The sequence below is a fragment of the Thrips palmi genome, unplaced genomic scaffold (genome assembly GCF_012932325.1).
Source record: "Thrips palmi isolate BJ-2018 unplaced genomic scaffold, TpBJ-2018v1 HiC_scaffold_16, whole genome shotgun sequence".
In the NCBI taxonomy this organism is placed as follows: domain Eukaryota; kingdom Metazoa; phylum Arthropoda; class Insecta; order Thysanoptera; family Thripidae; genus Thrips; species Thrips palmi.
The window spans coordinates 14501361-14518724 of NW_023144625.1; the positions used below are offsets into that span (position 1 = coordinate 14501361).

Below are 17364 nucleotides of genomic sequence, written 5' to 3' on the forward strand. Positions count from 1 at the left end.
TTCTCTGGATTCTGTGGTCTTATAACTCATTGAAAGAAAGAATCAGGTAGCGCGCTGGCAAAGTATTCTGACCGCCTCAAGCTTTCGCGGCTTTTGTAAAGAAAGCACTGAATTCTTTCTTCTCCTCTGCCTTAGGAATCTCTGCCTGAAAGCTGCCGCATCGTCTGCACAGTCCTTTGTTTTTTTTTTGTTGCAGACGACATTCCGACTTTCGCGAAAAACGAGGAACGAAAATGCCTTCCGAAATTACGACTGGAAAAACAGTGATTATTTTAGCTGCTGTTGTGGGATGTTTTGCAATACTATGGCCTCGTCTGTTTCACCCCATGCTCCAGTCTGCGTTGTACGAAACAACCACCCTAGACAAAACTGCAGGTAAGGCCAGAGCTCGGTGTATTCATAGCATAGCCGTTTTGCATCCTGGTCTTCAATGTCAGTCATGTCATCTCTGTCTTTCTTGAGCCTGCTTTTTGTTACCAGGATCTCTATTTTCTCATGTCACGTCATAAAAAAAATAGTACACATATTAACTTTTTACTTTTAGTTCCCTTATTCAATTAGTGGATGTACGTTCAGAACATTTATTCTGCACTGATAATTGAAAATCATTTCTTATCGTATTATAATTTGATTTTACTTACATTATTGATTTTCACTCACTTGTGATGGTAACTATGACATAACGACAACTTTGTTGTTGTGCTCTTTTCTGTAGTTGCATAAAAGAATAAAAGTACATTAATTTTTTTTAACACAATGGAACAAGCATTGTTTTTTAAAATAAGATCACAGACTTCTTTATTGGTCTTGATCTATTATCGCCAGCCATTTTTACGCATCCAATCCATCCCTCTCCCCTTGTTGTTTCTTTCATGGAGGCTGCTGGAGCAAGTTAAATGGTGTGCAGTACATACAACCCTCCATAATCTATTGTTTCAGGATGCTGTGATGTTATTTCTGATATGGATGTCAATGCCATCAAAATCTTGACAGAAATGTGTGGTCGAATCATCACAAAGCATGATGAGCTGGATCCAAAGTTTTTGTCTGATTTTGAGCATGGGAAAATAAACAAAGAAGTTGTAAACACTTGTAGAAGAGAAGTTTTAAACACGTGTGGGGTTGACATCACCTCCTTCTTAGCTGTACAAGTTGGCCTTGGTCATACTTATCGTCAGATAATGGACAATATCAAAACCTTCAACAACTCTGTTTGCTTGAAACAAAACTTTGGAATTGAAAGAAGTCTTCTCGGAGCTGCTAGGCACTGGTCCCAAATTCCAACGAGTAAGGTTTACTTTCAAGTAAATGTTGATTTTACTAACAACGCAACCTTTGTGTTTAATTTTACTAAGCTGGGATTCCCCTCAATCAGTTTCCCCCTTCATCAGTTTACATTTGCTTATGTGTTAGATAGTCAAAGTTGTCATTAACAAACAGGTTTTGAAGCATGTGATACCCTTTGTCTTGAATGTTGATCTTTATGTTTTGTACATGTGTGCTTGAATGGATGTGTGTAAACTTTCATTAACACCGCCGTGGAGTGTCATAATTGTGTGACTCAACTTATTGGAAGACGCATCCAGTATACAATTTAACATGGTTTTAATGTTTGCAGAAAATTTGAGGCAAGAACGCCCTCCTCACATGCGTCCAGACTTAGTACATGCAGCTCTGAGGGAAAGAGGGCGAGCCATACCACAGTCCAATGTTGTTCCAAGAATTCTTGAAGGAAGGGTGAGTATTAGCTTAAGCATGAGCAGTACCTTGTATCACTTTTTCCCAAAGAAAATCTCAGGGTTGAATCAAAGTCCAAAGTTGTTCTGTTTGAGAGAACTACTATTTGTGCTTAATATGTGCCTTTAGTCAATCCTCCATCTGCTAGGTAAAAAACGATGATTTCACTGAGCATAAAAGCAGGATCTATAGATGCCAATGAGCCAGGGCTCTGATGCTATTTTCATGTCTTGAGTTAGGCTATAATGAGGCTGGCAGTGCTCCAACTGAGGCCCAGCTCTAAACTGTACAGTATGTGGGCATGGTGTGGGACTATGCAAACATACAGAGCTCATGGCCATTAAAAACACTTAAAATAACCTAAATACAATTAACTTTTTTCAATTTTCAATTTTAAAAAATGCTTTTATTTTTTCCCCCTTGTTTTACTTGTCAGAAATATCTTTTTATGGAGTTATCAAAGTATTTTATGAAGATGCTTGGATTTGTTTCCAGCCAGGACCTATCCCTGGAATGCGACCTCCCATGGGAGGAGCTGGTCATGTGGTTCCTGCACCAAAGGCAACTCAAGGAGCTCTTGGCATTCTCATGCCTTTGTACACTGTTGGCATTGTAATGATATTTGTGTACACAATGATGAAAGTAAGTGTACTTGACTTTATCATTATAAGTATATAAATTATTTCAAACAAACTAATATATATCATTACCCTTTTTTACTCAGTTGTTAATGAGAAGGAATAATGATGTGGAAAGTGTCAACAATTTCCAATCAGACCCCAACTTCCGACACTACGTGTTTGGAGACCACCATGGAGAACAGAATGGAACTAACAAACACCACTATGACCAACATACTAAGCTAGGTGAGTTAGTTTTGAAAAAGTTCGTAGAATGTGACCAACTTACATGTATGCACTGTCTTCATGATGGCTTTCCTTATTTTTGTGCTGACGATATATCAGACTGGAAAGAAAGGGATACAAGTGAGTATTGGACTCTCCTTGCCAGAGGAGTCTATGATGTGTTTTGATAATTTATCTGTCTAATATTTCAGAAATGATCTAAGACAGCATACATCATGATGGTGCTAATTTGTTTGTTATTCTCATTGTATGTTTCACTTAACTTTAACTTGTGGAAAAATTGTTTTTTGTTGGAGCTTTATGTCACAGAATCAGTTCTATTTTCAGAAGTTGAATTCTTATACTGTTCACTTTCCCTTTTCTTTAATTGTTGTGTTCGTTTGTGGAACTGAAGGATTTAATTATGTTAATTGCTAGGTCTAGGTTGTTTTACATATTGCATTTACTGAAAGAAGTGTTCATCTAGACCCAATAATTTGCAAGATAAAACTTTTCAGGAGAGATTGAAATGCTTATGCTTCGAAGAAGACTTCAAGAAACTGAGGCTGCCATGGAGCGCATTGTTAAAAAAGTCGGCATGGTCCCCTTCAAATCTGAATTTACTGCACAGGTCGGACCTAGATCCAGCTCCGACTCTGACATTTCTAAACTGTTTCTTTTTTTTTTCCTGTTTTGTTTGATCTTATTTTTTACTCCTTTAATTCGGTTGCTAGTTTCATGGTTGTGAGCAAAGCTTCTTTGCATGATTCCAGTGCAGTAAGCCGAATGTGCACTTGCCAGACATCGTAGATTATGGTCCCATTTTTTTCATTAAGCAATCAGAAAAATTAAAAAAAATAAAAATAAAGAAACAGAGTATCTATTCCATTTTCAGACATAGAGCACAAGAGAAATGATTGTTGGTTTTTAATGTGTGTAGCTTTCTATAAAGATTACTGTTGGGTTGTTTATTTTAAATAGTTTGTGCCAAAGCCTTCCATTGGTAACTCTACTTCCTCTGCCTCCATGTTATTCTACATTGCCGCCCGTTGGGTTTAATTTTATGGGTAATTTTTGTGTACCAACAACAGTCTTTTCTCTGTGCTGCTTAGTTGAAACAGCAATCTCGGGGTTGTTAGAAGAAGTGGACCGTCAAAGGGACATTGTTGCCAAGCGGGCTGAACAACCAAGCGGAAAGGTACCGTGGTGTGCCACGCTACGTTTTGCTTACAGTTTACTCTGTTTTGTCATTGTTTTCCTTTTTGCATGCTGCAAAGTCTGGGAGTTCTAAAAGAGTGCATAAAATCTTGTTTCATTATTGACTCAGGTAGACAGTTCAGTCATCATTTGTGGAATTTAAATTTAATGTCTGCTGGTGAACCATGAAACACTGATGAGATATATCATCCAAAATGGGGGAAAAAATCTGCCATGTCAATTGGGACAAAGCTTTGTGTGTAGTTCTAGTTTTCCTTTCCCTCTGTTCAATCTATTCAATTTTTATTCTTTTAGCTGTTAGACAAATAAAATCAAGCTAGAAATCTCTTGTTTTCCCCACAATGCACTCTATTTGATCAACTGATTTCAATGCTCTCTAATCATGTAACTTGTGAAGTAGCTGGCTTTCTTATGAATGCTTGAAATTCATTTTGTGATTATTTAATTTTTACTGTGTATCTCTAATCCTATTGTGAGTAAAGAGAAATGTGCCCTTATCTATCATACCTAGTGAGAAACAAAGTGTCATGTACCAAAGTTTTCTTCAAATCTCAAGGCATAGAGCACTGAGTTGTAGGAAATCTGAAGTACTTAGCTAGTTGAAGAGCTGCTGTAATGCCTTTTTATCCCTCATGAAGATCAAGTGTGCTTTATACCATGCAACTAGCCCGATAAATGTGTGCCCTTGGTTTGATTTCTTCGCAGAGCATGGCTTAGCTGAATGATCTTCTTAGCTGCTTTCTAACTTAAATTAGGTACATCTCCCCTTTACTCCAGAGAAAGAAAAAGAAAACCTATCATTCATCTTAGGCATTTTGTATTGACTGTATTTATGGGTTGTTTTACTTGTTTGCAGGGTGAATATCTTTTTTTCCCTCACTAAATGCAGATTTTTCTTTCATTCTACAATCCAATCTATTGTTTTCATAATATTTTGTCTAGAGAATGTTAATGAGTAGAGGAAGACGTTATATTAGGATTCTATTGACACAGGAATGTTTATTTTTGGAAGCTATATTATATCCAGCATGAGGCCTTAACCCTAGACCATTTAAATTTGTTGTGCTGTGCTAGTATTAAAGCGCCAATTTTAATAAATCTTTTCTGTTTTGCTTTAAGTTAATGTAGCTTTTTATTTTATTTTAACTTTTTAAAGTCATAATATGTTATTCAGTTAGATGAATTCCTTTATGTGAGATTTGACTTACTATCTTTGAGTTAATTAATTTATGGTACTAACTCTTTTTTCTAGGGAGAAAATGGAATTCAAGCAGAGCCGAAAAGGGAGGCTGATGAGTCAGCAAGTGTCAAAGTATGCAATCTTATTTTGATTTCAAATGGGTTCACATATGAATCCTTTTTCTTTTTGTAGTATGCTTAATGTTTTCCCCAAGCATTATTGCCCAGTTTTTAAATTTTTTAATAAATTTTTTTAGGTGGTTAATATGGAAACTACTGCTAGCTGTGAAGGAGGCAAACCATGGACTGGTAGTCGTCCTTCTACACCATCTCGAAGCAGACCGCCCAGCCGCCCCCCAACTCCTCTTGAACGAGAGGCAGCCACAATTCCTCCACCACAAGATGCTCAAGAAATCTTTTTGGAAGGGGCTCTTCCTTCTCAAGCACAGCTCCTTGTTGCTGAGTCAGAAACAGAGACCCACAAGGTAATCCTAATTTATATCCATATTGTGTTGCGCATAGGCATTCATGGTAGCTCAGTAAATTCCTTCACTTGTTACTTCATTTTTATTTTCAAATTGGAACCAAAGAATATTTGTTTGACAGTTATGAAATGAAAATGTTCAAATATACTTGCAAATTGGATCTCATGATCTTTAAGGATATGTTTATGCGTAACATTCTGTTTTGACCTCGTCATTTCAAAATCAAACCATCACAATTTCCTGCTTTTTGTGGTGATATGAAATGATTGATCATGATAACATGAGTTCTGTGAGTTTCAAGTAACAAGTTATAACACTGCTTTGACATGAGCCTTTTAACAGAGCAATGCCAATTTAAAATTCCAATTGATATTCCAAAATAGAGAGAAAAAGAATCCATTAAAAGCTCTGCCGATGTAACTCATCTTTGGAGGCATAGGCTGCATTTAGAATTTTTAATCCTCTTAGTCTGCCGTGCAACTAGTAGCTAATAGTAAGTCCCCTGGAATGATTACAACAAACAGGCAGCACCAGGCGAAGTCGAACTGGAAAACAGCAACGATCCTCCAGTTATTCTCAGTGGCAAGATGACATTATCGCTGATTCCTGATCGTTTGGCTCATGGTTCCGATGATGAAGGTCACACAGGGCGAGACAGTGGGCAAGAAAGTGAGCAAGAAGATGTTCATGACTCCAATAGCATGGAGCCCAAGGGTGAGTATGACAAGGCTACAAAAGTGTCAAGAAAAATTGGATAGCAGCATTTTATTTTGATGCATTCTTGAAAAATTAAGTTGTTTGCCTATGTAATCGAAACAATTTTTATTGGCCTTTTTGTCCAGTTCTTAACTGAAAGCTATTCCGAAATTTTCTTTGTTCCTTACTTAAGTCTACACCATGGGGACAGTACCAACATGACATTTGCGTGTAAACAGACAAAACTAGGAATGATAAAAATGCAGTTTTTCTCTGAAATATGTGGTCTTTGAATGAACATTAATTGTATAAGAAAATATGGTACTTCAACACCACATTCTTATTACATTTATGTAACCTCGATTGTAACCATAGCATGGCTATAACTTTAGTTGAAATGATACAGTCATGAGGCTTCCCATTTTATCACTGGCTCCTGAATTCTCATTCAGATAGATGACTAACATATTATTTAAAGCCTGCTAGCTCTTGCTACAAACTGTGTTGCTTTTATGTTCATCCTTTGGTGTTTAACTTGAGATGTCTTCTCAGTTTCTTTTTTCCATTAAGGTTTATGCATGCACGAAACTAACTAAAAATTGCCATCATTTATGAGAAATATACGTGTGAAGTGCCATATTTACTTACCTTTGAATTTGTTTGTGAGCATTTTTAATATTTGGTAAAAATATGAACCCTCTTTGAGTTTAAGCACTTGGGAAAGTTTTTTTGTTTACACTGTTTCGGTTATTCAGCTTGATGTTCATTTTTGTTGAATTTCCTTCTACTGTCATTGTTAAATGAACATAAAGTCTTGGTAACACTCAATAAGCTTAATTTGTGATAGAAATAACACAAATACTCCAATGTCAGAAGAGAATATACTGCAGAAGAGAGATAGGGAGATATTGGGGCAATGGGCAGTCTTGAATGTGCCTAATTGTTTGTTTGCTGTTGTTTTTTTATGCTTTTTTTCTGCTTATTGCTACACTGGTATGTTTGTGATGTATATGACTGTACCATATGCCCGCTTCTTTCTCCTTTTGGATGTGGTATTGATTTTCTACGACAGAAAGTGACTTTACTAACATTTAATTCGCTGGATTCTAGCATGCTAACTAACATACTTGTGCCCTTTCTGCATTTTACAGCTGACCAGCATGCGACTTCTACTAACTCCATCCAAGCAGAACTCACTGATCAATCAGAACTATCGGATCAATATGAAGACTCAGAAACATTTGATCATTTTGATTATGCACTTAACATTAATTTGAATGTCGTTGGACCAGTTGATGATTCAAAGCATAAAGACCATGCAAACACACTCAAACAAAAAGTTGCATCCCATTCTAAAAGGTCATCAAAAAAACGCAACAAATCATCTGTCACCAAAAATGGTAGCTAGTCTTTCTTTCTCGTTATTAATTCAATTCTAGCCTATTCTTAGTTTAAAGCTCTTTTATTATGGTTCTTCTTAACTTAGTAAGTGATCTTAATTTTTATTTTTGAGGTTTGAATTAAACACTCTTGTTTGACTTTGGGGTAAATTTAAATCGGACCTGTAGTATTTTTTTTTTTTCATTATATCGCTTTGACCAACCAAAAATTGTAAGCACAAAGAGCTCAAAAGCAAGTTATTTTATTTTATTTTATCTTAATTTTGAGGAGTTCTGTGTTTCATGTTGCAGGTGGGAGAAGATGAGGTGAAGAATCCAGTTGAAGTTGAGAAACTAGCGGCCTCTGTCCAGGATACAAGCACGACTGTTCCTGTTACTGAAGATGCCAACACGCCGCCAGTGAGTCCAGTTGAGAGTGACCACAAGAACAAAATTACTTTTGATTACTCTGTCAAAGAAGAAGATGTTTTGGGAAAAGAAATGGAGGAAACATACAATTCTGGAAATGTTGAAGACAGTGTCGCAGGAGAAGGAGAAGAAGAAGAAGTGGAAGACGAAGAGGAAGAAGCATATGAAGATGATGATGAAGAAGTTGAGGTGCAGCAGAGAGATGGAGATCGTGTCACCTTTAAAATAGATGATTCTGAAAGTGTGAAGAGAATTGAAAGGCTGAGCTCTTTGGATCAAGAGTACCTGCAGAATGAAATTGACAGTATAATTGAAGAAGCCATGGAATATGTTCAACATGAGCTTGAAGCTAAGCAATACATTTCAGAAGAAGGTGACATTGATCAAGAAGGTGATTATTTAGAGGAAGAAGAATTGGAAGAGCAGGAGGAAGAAGATGAAGATGATGAAGAGAATGACATTGAAAGTGATATTCGTGAAGCTATTAAGGAAAGTGAGAAAATGCGTAAATCAGTCCACCAGAAAGTTGAAGAGGTTAAATCTTCATTGATGTCAGTTACACCTCAAAATAAAGTTTCCGTGGAAAAGGAACCTACTGCACATCCTTTAAATGCCTCTAACACAGCTGCGGGAAAAGTGAAATTCCAAACAGAGCAATTGAAGGATGATGAGGAAGAAGAAGAGGAGGAAGAAGAAATGGAAGATGAGGAACTAGATGAAGAAGAGGTTGAAGACGAAGAACTTGAGGATGAAGAGGTAGAAGAAGAGGAAGTGGAAGACAAAGAATCCAGCAATGGAAGGTTGGAGAATTCAAGGGTAGGTGAGGAGGCAAATGGAAAACATGTCAATAATAAGAGTGCTGTGGATGAAGAGGAAGAATATGAAGAGGAAGAGATAGAAGAAGAGGAAGAGGTTGATGAGGAAGAGGAAGAGGTTGATGAGGAAGAATATGAAGAGGAAGAAGATGAAGAGCTGGAGGAAGAAAAAGCTCCTATCAATGCAGAAAATGGGAAAAAATGATTTTCTTATTCAGGGAAATTTGCTCCTTACTTCAAAATAAAATGAGGTATCAATACTAAGTTTTGACAAGTGTTCGGACTGCATTGCATTTAGAAAATGTATTTTCCTCTTTTAAGAAGTTTTTTTTATGGGGTGTTAAAATGGGAGCACATATGTCTTGACCTTTTAATTATTAGAATTTTTTCCCTGTTTTACTTTTTGTCTTACACTTGCTGTTATGAACTGTTCAAAGACCAATTGCACTAGTGTTTATACTGAATTGGTCACTTTCTGAATACCATTTTTATTGAAGACTTAGTTTAGTGATCATTATGTACAGTTCAAAATATTTTACATTACTTTTGTCTTGTGTGGGTTGCACGTCTAATTCCTCAAAACTATAAATAACAAAGAAAACAACATATAAAACCTTATTTGGTGAATTCTTAAAGTGATCCACTTGAACTAATCATCAATGTCCCTATGATATCTTTGTATGCCTAGGACCAAGTCTCAAATGATACTTTGTTTCTTCTATATCCTTTTTGTGGCAGTTTGACACACATTTTATTTAAAGTCTAGGGTTGCATGTTAAGAAAAATTAACATTGATAACTGTACTGGTTGATTGTTCTTGTTTTTATGTTTACCCCAATGTAAGAGAGTGAATTGGTGAATGTGCCAATGAAGTGGACTGATAAAGCAGTTCATGTTTTCTAGAAAGACTTAAACGGACTTTGCAACAGCCAACATATATATTTTGTACTAGGGAAGAAAACGTTCTTATAATGTGTGTGTGTCCAATTAATGTTCAGATGTTAAATTTTTAAATTCAAAACAAATAAAATGTTTTGGGTTCTGGGACACTGTCCAGCATTTGGTTTACTACGTACATTTGTCATTAGTCTCTATCATGTGTACTACAGTGAGTGTCTACAAAGTCATTAGTTTCTTTCAGTCAGTATTGTGCTAAAGAGCAGAGTTGATATTGTCTAGAAAAGGGTGTGTATTGCTATGAGCAGCTAATAGCAGTTTGATTACAAAATAAACTAGTCCACTATGAATCCTACTATTTATTAATATTCACCAAATACAACTTTCACAGGATGATAAGCCTTAATAGAAACATTCTAATAGTAATTCTCTTGTAGACGAAAATTTTTCACTTTTATCACCATCCTGTTGTGCTGTACTTCTAAATTTTTTTTTTTTTTTTTTACTGCATTTATGGATAATGGACATCATTTTTTATAGTGCTATTAACAAATATGCAAACATGTTTGATATCAATGTTTATTTCCTTCCTATAATTGTTAGAATATTGTGTCTGTGATGCAATGCCCAATGCATAAATCTTATCAGTTTTATCTGCATTCTGTAAAGTGGTTTGCAAATAAAGCGAAATCCCAATTACTGTTTCTGTTCTGTTTCCTTCATTTAACCTTTTTATTCGGAATACGGGTAAAACTCAACCATAGTTGGTTGTCTACGACTCAACTTCAATCAAGATGAAAGCAAAACCTAGATGAAGAAGGGAGGCATGAGAACAAGACGCTGAACAGGGGCACGGAGAGGGGAAAAGGGGGGGGGGAGGGGGTGTGCCTGCGCCTGCCCCCACAACACAGATGCCGCTCCGCGTGCTCGGCACACCGTATTTCATGTGCGGTCCAAACTTTTAATGCTTGTTTAATGAGAGCCACGCCAGAATGCCGGACAAGCTGAGCCGCCGGCCGAGGTGCGCGGGACTGCGTGTGAAAAAAGGAGGGGGGGGGCATGGCTTTTCAAAGGGTGAGTAGTAACAGGATTTACATCCGGCTCTCGTGAGATTCGAAGACGCTCATCCGAACCACCACAAACTTCTTTCCTTCGTGAGGGAGGGAAGCAGGACGGCAGGACGAGCATTCCCCCTCCCCCCACATCTAGTGTGTGCCCATGTAGGGCCTTGTCGAGCCCCCGGTGCTGCGGGAGAGGGGAGGGAGGGGGTGACGCGAACAGGGCAAGAAAGGTACACAGGTGGCCGACCCGCGCCCCGTGACGGGGGAGGGGGCTGCGTAGTGTGTTGGCGTGGTGTCACCCCTAGCCTGCCCAGCTCTGCCCGGAACGGCAGCTGCGCGCCCTGCACTGCTAGGGCCGAGCCAGGGGCCTAACTTCCTCCAGGATGCCTCGGGAAGCCCTTCCCCCATTATTAGCAAAGAGAAAAGATACAGCCGGCTCAAACAGAAAGGGCCAATAAATAATGACTCACGCACACAAGGCGACAGTGAACGAATTTCACCGAAAACAAAGAGAGAGGAAAGGACTTTGAGACATCCAGGCCGCGAAGCGCGAAGCCGAGGCGGAAAGGCATTACATTTGCAAAGCGACCGCGCCGGGGGCTGAGGGGGGCCTCTACGATTTATTCCTCTTCAGAAATGCCGCAGAGAGCGAGAGAAACCGCGAGGGTGGAGGGCTGTCGCCGAGGCCGTCGCCAATCAAGGCAAGTGCGGGCGTCCGAGCGAGCAGGCCCGAGCAGGCGCGGCGACCTGAACTCGCCGTCGTGAATCGGGCCTTAATTGGCTGCCGGACGTTTTCAAAGCCTCGATGGTCGAGGGGAAGGGACAGGGGGGGGGGGGGGGGCGTCCACACGACAATCACAAACCCATGCTGCCCCCGCCGCCCTGGCGCCTGGACCGCGTAGGTGGTGCGGGGCGGAGCGGGGCCACTCCGCACCCTTGCCGCTGGCCGCGCCGTGGCTGCTGCCTGCGCCGCGCGGCGCGCGCTGCGCCGGACGTGCCGAGAATCCCCGAGGCCCCGAAGTGAAGGCGGGGGCCCACCGCGGCACCGCGAACAAAGAAAGTCCCGCAGACAGGCATCGGCGGGGTGGGGCCCCCCGCGGGGCTGGTGGGCCGACGAGTATGGTGTGGTGGCGCTGCAGCGGCATGCCGGGCCGCGGCCGCCAACCCCCGCGATCCAGGCTCCAGCGGGGCGGGGACTGCGACGGAGTGACTCCAGCAACTCCAGCCCGCTGGCCCAGATGTCGCGCTCCACTGCGTCCGCCAGACCGTTTTGACGCGGGCGAAGAAGGGAAGGAAAGATTTTTCGGCTGGACTCGGACGGTGAGGTCTCAGGGTGACTCCAGGCGATGTGGTCGGCGCTGCTGGAGAGATGCTGGAGGAGAGCTTCTGGCTGGAAGGCAGTGGAAGGGCTCTTTTGAGAGGAGAGGTAACCGGGTTGGGTCGGTTCGCTACGATATTGGCCGCGCCGCCCTCCGCCCGCCCCCTGGCCCTCTGGCTGCGCTCCGGTCGCTCCAGGAGCCTCCAGCCCGGCGGGTAGACTGTCCCGCCGCGCAGGCGTGCGGTGCGGGAAGTGCAGGCAGAGGCCGCAGGCTGACGAGGCGGACGAGACGGCGACGCGGCGGGGCGGCCAGACGGATTCCGAGAGTCGTTTTCGTCGCTCTCGCTCGCTCGCGCTCATGGCCAGTGCCCCGTGGGTGCGAGAGAGACAGAGCGACGGGACGAGTCGGCCGGCGGGCCGGGGCGGGTCCGCTGCAGCACTCCTGCGGGCGCCTCGCCGGCGGCAGCGGCGCGAAAGGCCCGAGAGGGGGAGCGGGGCGAGGACCCGGAATGGGAATGCGGAGGGAAGTCCGTCCAGCTGGTACCGGCACTCAAACACGGCGACGCCGGAGCGAAAAAAAGGGAAATCTTGCATTTGCTGCATGTTTTTTTGGGAAAATGTCGAGTTACCGGGTTTGGGGAGTGAAGTGCTAACGTTCTAATCGAGTCAGATCTGGGGCCGCCGCTTATCCGGGCGGCACCATTGCGGCATAGGGCACGTGGCGCACGTGCCGCGGCACTGTGGAGTCTGTGGAGGCGACTAGGCCGGCAATCAGCGCCTTGTCAGCGCCTTTGCTTCGCCCGTCCGCCCCGGCCGCCGCCCTTCGCCATGCCGGGCACGTCCCCCCCCCCCCTCCCCCGACCTGGCTGAATTGTGGCAAATGTAACATACGGTCGGCCTTATTCAACCATACCACACTGGCTGTATGGGGTGCCGCCCGGGACACACACACTCACACATCTACTCACGCGCGCGAGGGGCTGGGAACGAACCCCGCGCCCCTTTCCCCCACCCAGCCCGCCACCCGTATACAGTGTATCATTTGGCGCCTTTTGACGCGGGGATCGCGAGAGGCGCGGGGAGTGGAAGTAAAAAAGGCGCGTCTTTCCGCAAGGCGGTGCAGTACGGGCGTCTTCGTCGCCTAACCTACGTGATGCACAGGTATACTTACGGTGGCGCCGCGCCCCTGCATTGCCTGCAGCGTGCGTGAGCGCGGAGAGGGGGGAGGGGGAAGCTCACTAATGGCGCTCTGATTACTACATTAATAGGCTTATTACCGTCGGACGAGCCAAGCACCCCCACCCCTTCCTAGCCCCCAATCCTCTCCCTCGGATAAAATAACGGGGCGGGTGATGGATTTATGAAAAATTGCGTCGGCGCAAGCGCGAAGGAGCGAAGGAAAGGTTGATGGCTCGACACCGCCGAAATTACAATTTTCAGTTTCTTGATTGAAGCACGTTGGGAAACTAGATATCTGGCGGGAATTCCCTGCTACTCCATCCATTCTCGTGACGTTGCCCGAAAGTGGGCAGCAATGTTCCCGTACATGTGTGTGACACCTCCCCCTCCCCTCCCCCATCGAACCCCCTTGCAATGGCCGCGGATCGAAAGCTGCCAGCGTCAGGTTGACTGATCGGGCAGGGATTAGTCTGCAGGATGAGACGGCAGGAACAGCGCGACGCTGGCAAGGCCTGGCAAGGCCTGCAACGCCACACCACCTGCGAGGCCGCGCCGTGCCGGCCGTGCCGCACAAAGGGAGGTAGGGGACGCAGACAAGCAGAGGATGACCGCCGGAAAAACGCTTTTCGTCGGCGTGGCTGCCGCCCCGCCCCGCCCACGGCCGGGTTTTTCATCCTCCTGGCCCTTCCTGCCGCCTCCTGCCCTGTCTCTGCTGTACGCCATCCCACGCTCCATTTCACGCCAGCGTTCACAAGCGGCAAGGGAGCGAGCGGACTGGCCGTCGGTGAGGGAGGCTTTTTGGGTGCTTCAGGTCCGGGCTGCCGCCGCTGCCGGCGTCCTGGACGACCGGCCCTGCATCTGCAGCAGGATCACCAAGTACGTGGTGATGGTGGAGATGACCTGCGGCACAAATAAAGACTTTCGGTTCTTCCTCCGCGCGGCTCAGGTAGATCCTTACTTTGGTGCGCGTTCCCTTTGGTGTGCGGCCTTCACGAGTGCGTCACCTTTTGAAGCTGGGAGTAGTCCAGCGGGAAGACTCCGGCCGCCGAGAAGCGCATCTGGAGGTGGAGGAGCTGGGTCTGGAACTCCTCCAGCTGCAACAGGCGCGGTTGTACACCCTGGGGCTCCGAAAGGAAGTCACCTGCTGCAGAAAGTAGTCACCTCCTCGCGGTCGGCGAGCGCGACGTTCTTTATCTGGAGTGCGTTGTTGACGGCGTTCGTGATCACGCTCCCCTGCAAAGGCCAGACGAGCGAGCACTCTAAGCATAAGAGCCCTAAAGTGGCCCCGAAATGGCAGGCAATCATTGGTGGGCCAGCCACTCAAATGCGACCGAGAGCCTGACCTCCGACTCCACCCACTGGCACGGCGTCATCAGGAGGGCCAGCTTGCTGACGGACACCAAGGCCCAGGCCGCGATGAGCGGCTTCCACCGCGAGTACTGCGACGTGATGGCGAAGAACAGGCCGTAGGTCGTCTGCGCACGCCCCGGCGAAAGTCGATTTGAAAACAAGCCATTTCACCCCACGGTATCATTTTCAGAAGTGGCCGGAAGCACCGACCTCTTGCAGGCACAGCGTGACGGACAGCAGCAGCTGCAGCGAGAAGGCGCTGTTGAGCTTGGAGATGGAGGTGTAGATGCACTCCTGTCGCGCTCGCAGCTGCCGCGTGGACTGCCTCAGCCCCGGCAGGTTGGCGACGTCGTGCTGCGACGCGCCAAAGTTCAAATCATCGTATCGCGCTTCCCAAGGACCCAGTCCTCTGACGACGCAACGCCTACCGCTCGGGCCTGCGCCTCCTTCTGCAGGCGCCGCGTGGCCCGGCTGAGGTCCTGGAGCTGGCGGTGCACGAGCAGCGCCAGGTTGCCGAACTGCAGGTCCGTCGTGAAGATGTACAGGGGCGGCACGTAGTTGGAGAACAGCGAGAAAACCTGGGCGGGGCGGGAAACCGTCGCCCGAATTAATTCCCATTCCCCGTCAAAGGGCCTTCCCTTGCCGGCCTCCGGCCAATAGTGCCCGACTGTACTCGGCTGCTTTGAGTCCCAGCAGGACCATCGACCGCCAGCAGTGCTGTCTCTCTCGCGCACCTACGCTACGCCGCATGAGTGCGAGAAAGACAGAGCGAGGTGACCGCTGTGGGGACTGCAGAGTGGATGGTTCACACGTGCGCGCTGCGCGTGTGCGGCGTTTTGTTTTCCACTGGGGAAACTAGAATAAGCCGTAATTGCTTCCGGGGGAGCCAACCTGGCCGGCCTGGCCGGCCTGCCCAGCCCGCGCGATGTGTCCGGCAGTCCGGCGGATTCGGGATTGCCAACCTCACGTCGAGAACTAATCCGGCCTTTTAATTGCTTTTGACCTGGCGATCGACCACTGTCCACCAGCCCACGGTTCATTTTATGCAGCCCAGCGTGGTCGCGCTCTCCAGTGGTGCCACCCCCCGGCCAGTCCCACCGCGGCCGATTCCGAGCAGTGCTATCTCTTTCTCCCTCTCTCTCGCACCCCTACAGGCCGTCCTACGAGTGCGAGAGAGACACGCCACCGCGGCCATGTTAATCCGGCGAATGAAATGGCCCGGCGAGGTGCATCGCATGGCACGTTTAGAATGAGATTTGCCCGACAAATGCCCGGCGGGTACAGCGGCGCGGATTATGTGTGGACGCTGGGATTCGAACACCCGATTCGAGTGTCGGACACAGACGCCGTTGCACTCGGCTACCATGCTCTTTGGACTACGGCGGGTGAGGCAATGTGTTCGTGCCGCGGTGGGAGAGCCAGCCAAAAAATGAAAAGATGTGTCAGGAATCGATCGCCCGACCCGAGAGTCGCGTGTTCCGAGGACTTTCTTTTACCAGTGGCGCCACTCACTGGAGAGCACGTGCGCCAGTGCGCCGGAGTTGTGTTTTTCTTTGCCCCTCCTTGACCACGCTGCCGGCGCGGGATCGGTTTTCTGACCTGCTCGAGCGCGCTCTTCTTGACGTGGAAGCTCCAGCTGAGCACGAACGTCCAGCTGAAGACGCTGGCGATGGCCAGCAGCTGGGCCCAGACGACCACGGCTTCGCCGCACCGACCCTGGCCCCGGCCTCGGCCCCGGTCGGGGTCGTCGCCCGGCCATCGGCCCAGCGCCTCGTACCGGAAGATGTTGTTGAGGGCACGCAAAACGTGCCGACGCCGCGCCAGGTTCACCAGGTGCAGGCACCAGGCGCACGTTCCCTGAGCACGCCAAGGCCCCCCGTAAGTACGCCAAAGTCCCCGCCCCGCCCACCCCTTTCGGCGGGAACCTATGCAGCGGAGCCGTCACCTTGGCGATGTAGGACACGCCGAACATGTCCGAGTAAAAGCTGCCCGTCATCGTCTTGTAGATGCGGGAGCACATGTAGTTGATGACGGCGATGTTGAAGAGGCACACGATCAGCGAGTACACCTCCCAGCCGCGCGAGCGCACCACGGCCGTGCTGGTCTGCTTGAAGGGCGCCATGCCGATGATCCTGGGGGTTGGTGAGCACGTTGGGTTGCCTGCCGCCCTGGCGCCGAGTACGAAGGGTTGCCTACCGCCAAGGCTCCGTCGCTAGATTGCGATGCCTTACCTGGAGAGGTGGAACAGGGTGCTGGCGCCGGGCCCCAGGGCGTGCACTATGCCGGGGGCCGCGCCGCGCGCCTGCTTGGAGGCCATGAAGGCCATGGAGGCCGGCAGGAGGGTCGACGGGAGGCTCGGTGACTGGTGTGGCGGTCGCAGACCACTGACGAGCCCGGTCGGCGCGCGGCCCTCTGCTAGCGTTCAGCCCCCCGAAAAAGACGGCGGTGCGAGAGAGCGCGCAACACGGGCGACACGGCAGCGAGACCAAGACGGAGAGAGACCGAATGTAACCCGACCGCCGGGCAGCGTGATCAATCTTTCGCGGAGCGTCCACTCTTTTTTCCTCCCTGCGTTCCCTCTAAGGGCAAAGGGGTCGGCTGGAACAGGCGTGTAAACCATCCCCCGGCCCGGTGCCGCGCTGCCGCGCTCGGCCAGGTCGGTCCGGTCCGTTCTGGTCCAATCGATTGCCGTCATTAAGAAGAGAGAGGGAGAGAGAGAGGGTGCGGTCGTAAACGCCCTGTGAGAATCACGTACGATGGCCGAAAACGGGCGATG

The 17364-nt window shown here is 47.0% G+C and overlaps 2 protein-coding genes across 6 annotated transcripts; one reads left to right on the forward strand and one right to left on the reverse strand.

Annotated features, from left to right (window-relative positions):
- The first annotated feature begins 26 nt into the window (after positions 1 to 26).
- Positions 27 to 10386, forward strand: LOC117643103 (Golgi integral membrane protein 4-like). Of its 5 annotated transcripts, none has more exons than XM_034381781.1 (11): positions 27 to 46; positions 197 to 375; positions 940 to 1287; positions 1619 to 1737; positions 2233 to 2379; positions 2462 to 2603; positions 2703 to 2723; positions 3101 to 3213; positions 5053 to 5112; positions 5237 to 5464; positions 7852 to 10386. In XM_034381781.1, exons 2-11 carry the CDS (start codon positions 234 to 236, stop codon positions 8986 to 8988), a joined length of 2457 nt encoding a protein of 818 aa, XP_034237672.1. In that variant the 5' UTR covers positions 27 to 46; positions 197 to 233; the 3' UTR covers positions 8989 to 10386. The 5 variants fall into 5 exon arrangements, with proteins under 5 accessions (XP_034237672.1, XP_034237674.1, XP_034237673.1 ...); XM_034381783.1 differs by lacking the exon at positions 3101 to 3213 and adding an exon at positions 3695 to 3780; XM_034381782.1 differs by lacking the exon at positions 2703 to 2723.
- A 3659-nt stretch (positions 10387 to 14045) lies between these two features.
- On the reverse strand, positions 14046 to 16914 carry LOC117643028 (putative gustatory receptor 28b). Its single transcript, XM_034381665.1, has 8 exons — positions 16820 to 16914; positions 16534 to 16720; positions 15017 to 15166; positions 14799 to 14942; positions 14582 to 14713; positions 14400 to 14471; positions 14243 to 14332; positions 14046 to 14138 (listed from the first exon to the last, which is right to left on the reverse strand). The coding sequence occupies exons 1-8, from the start codon at positions 16912 to 16914 to the stop codon at positions 14046 to 14048; spliced, it is 963 nt and encodes a 320-aa protein (XP_034237556.1).
- Positions 16915 to 17364: the final 450 nt, after the last annotated feature.

Bases quoted from the DNA above. Each gene is read 5' to 3' on its own strand.
- LOC117643028 (XM_034381665.1), bottom strand. From the start codon at position 16,914: ATGGCCTTCATGGCCTCCAAGCAGGCGCGCGGCGCGGCCCCCGGCATA. The intron at 14,943-15,016 runs GTAGGCGTTGCG...GGCGCGTCGCAG, and splicing joins AGGAGGCGCAGGCCCGAGCG to CACGACGTCGCCAACCTGCC. The intron at 14,714-14,798 runs GTCGGTGCTTCC...GGGCGTGCGCAG, and splicing joins TCACGCTGTGCCTGCAAGAG to ACGACCTACGGCCTGTTCTT.
- LOC117643103 (XM_034381781.1), top strand. From the start codon at position 234: ATGCCTTCCGAAATTACGACTGGAAAAACAGTGATTATTTTAGCTGCT. The intron at 1,288-1,618 runs GTAAGGTTTACT...TAATGTTTGCAG, and splicing joins CTGGTCCCAAATTCCAACGA to AAAATTTGAGGCAAGAACGC. The intron at 2,604-2,702 runs GTGAGTTAGTTT...ACGATATATCAG, and splicing joins TGACCAACATACTAAGCTAG to ACTGGAAAGAAAGGGATACA.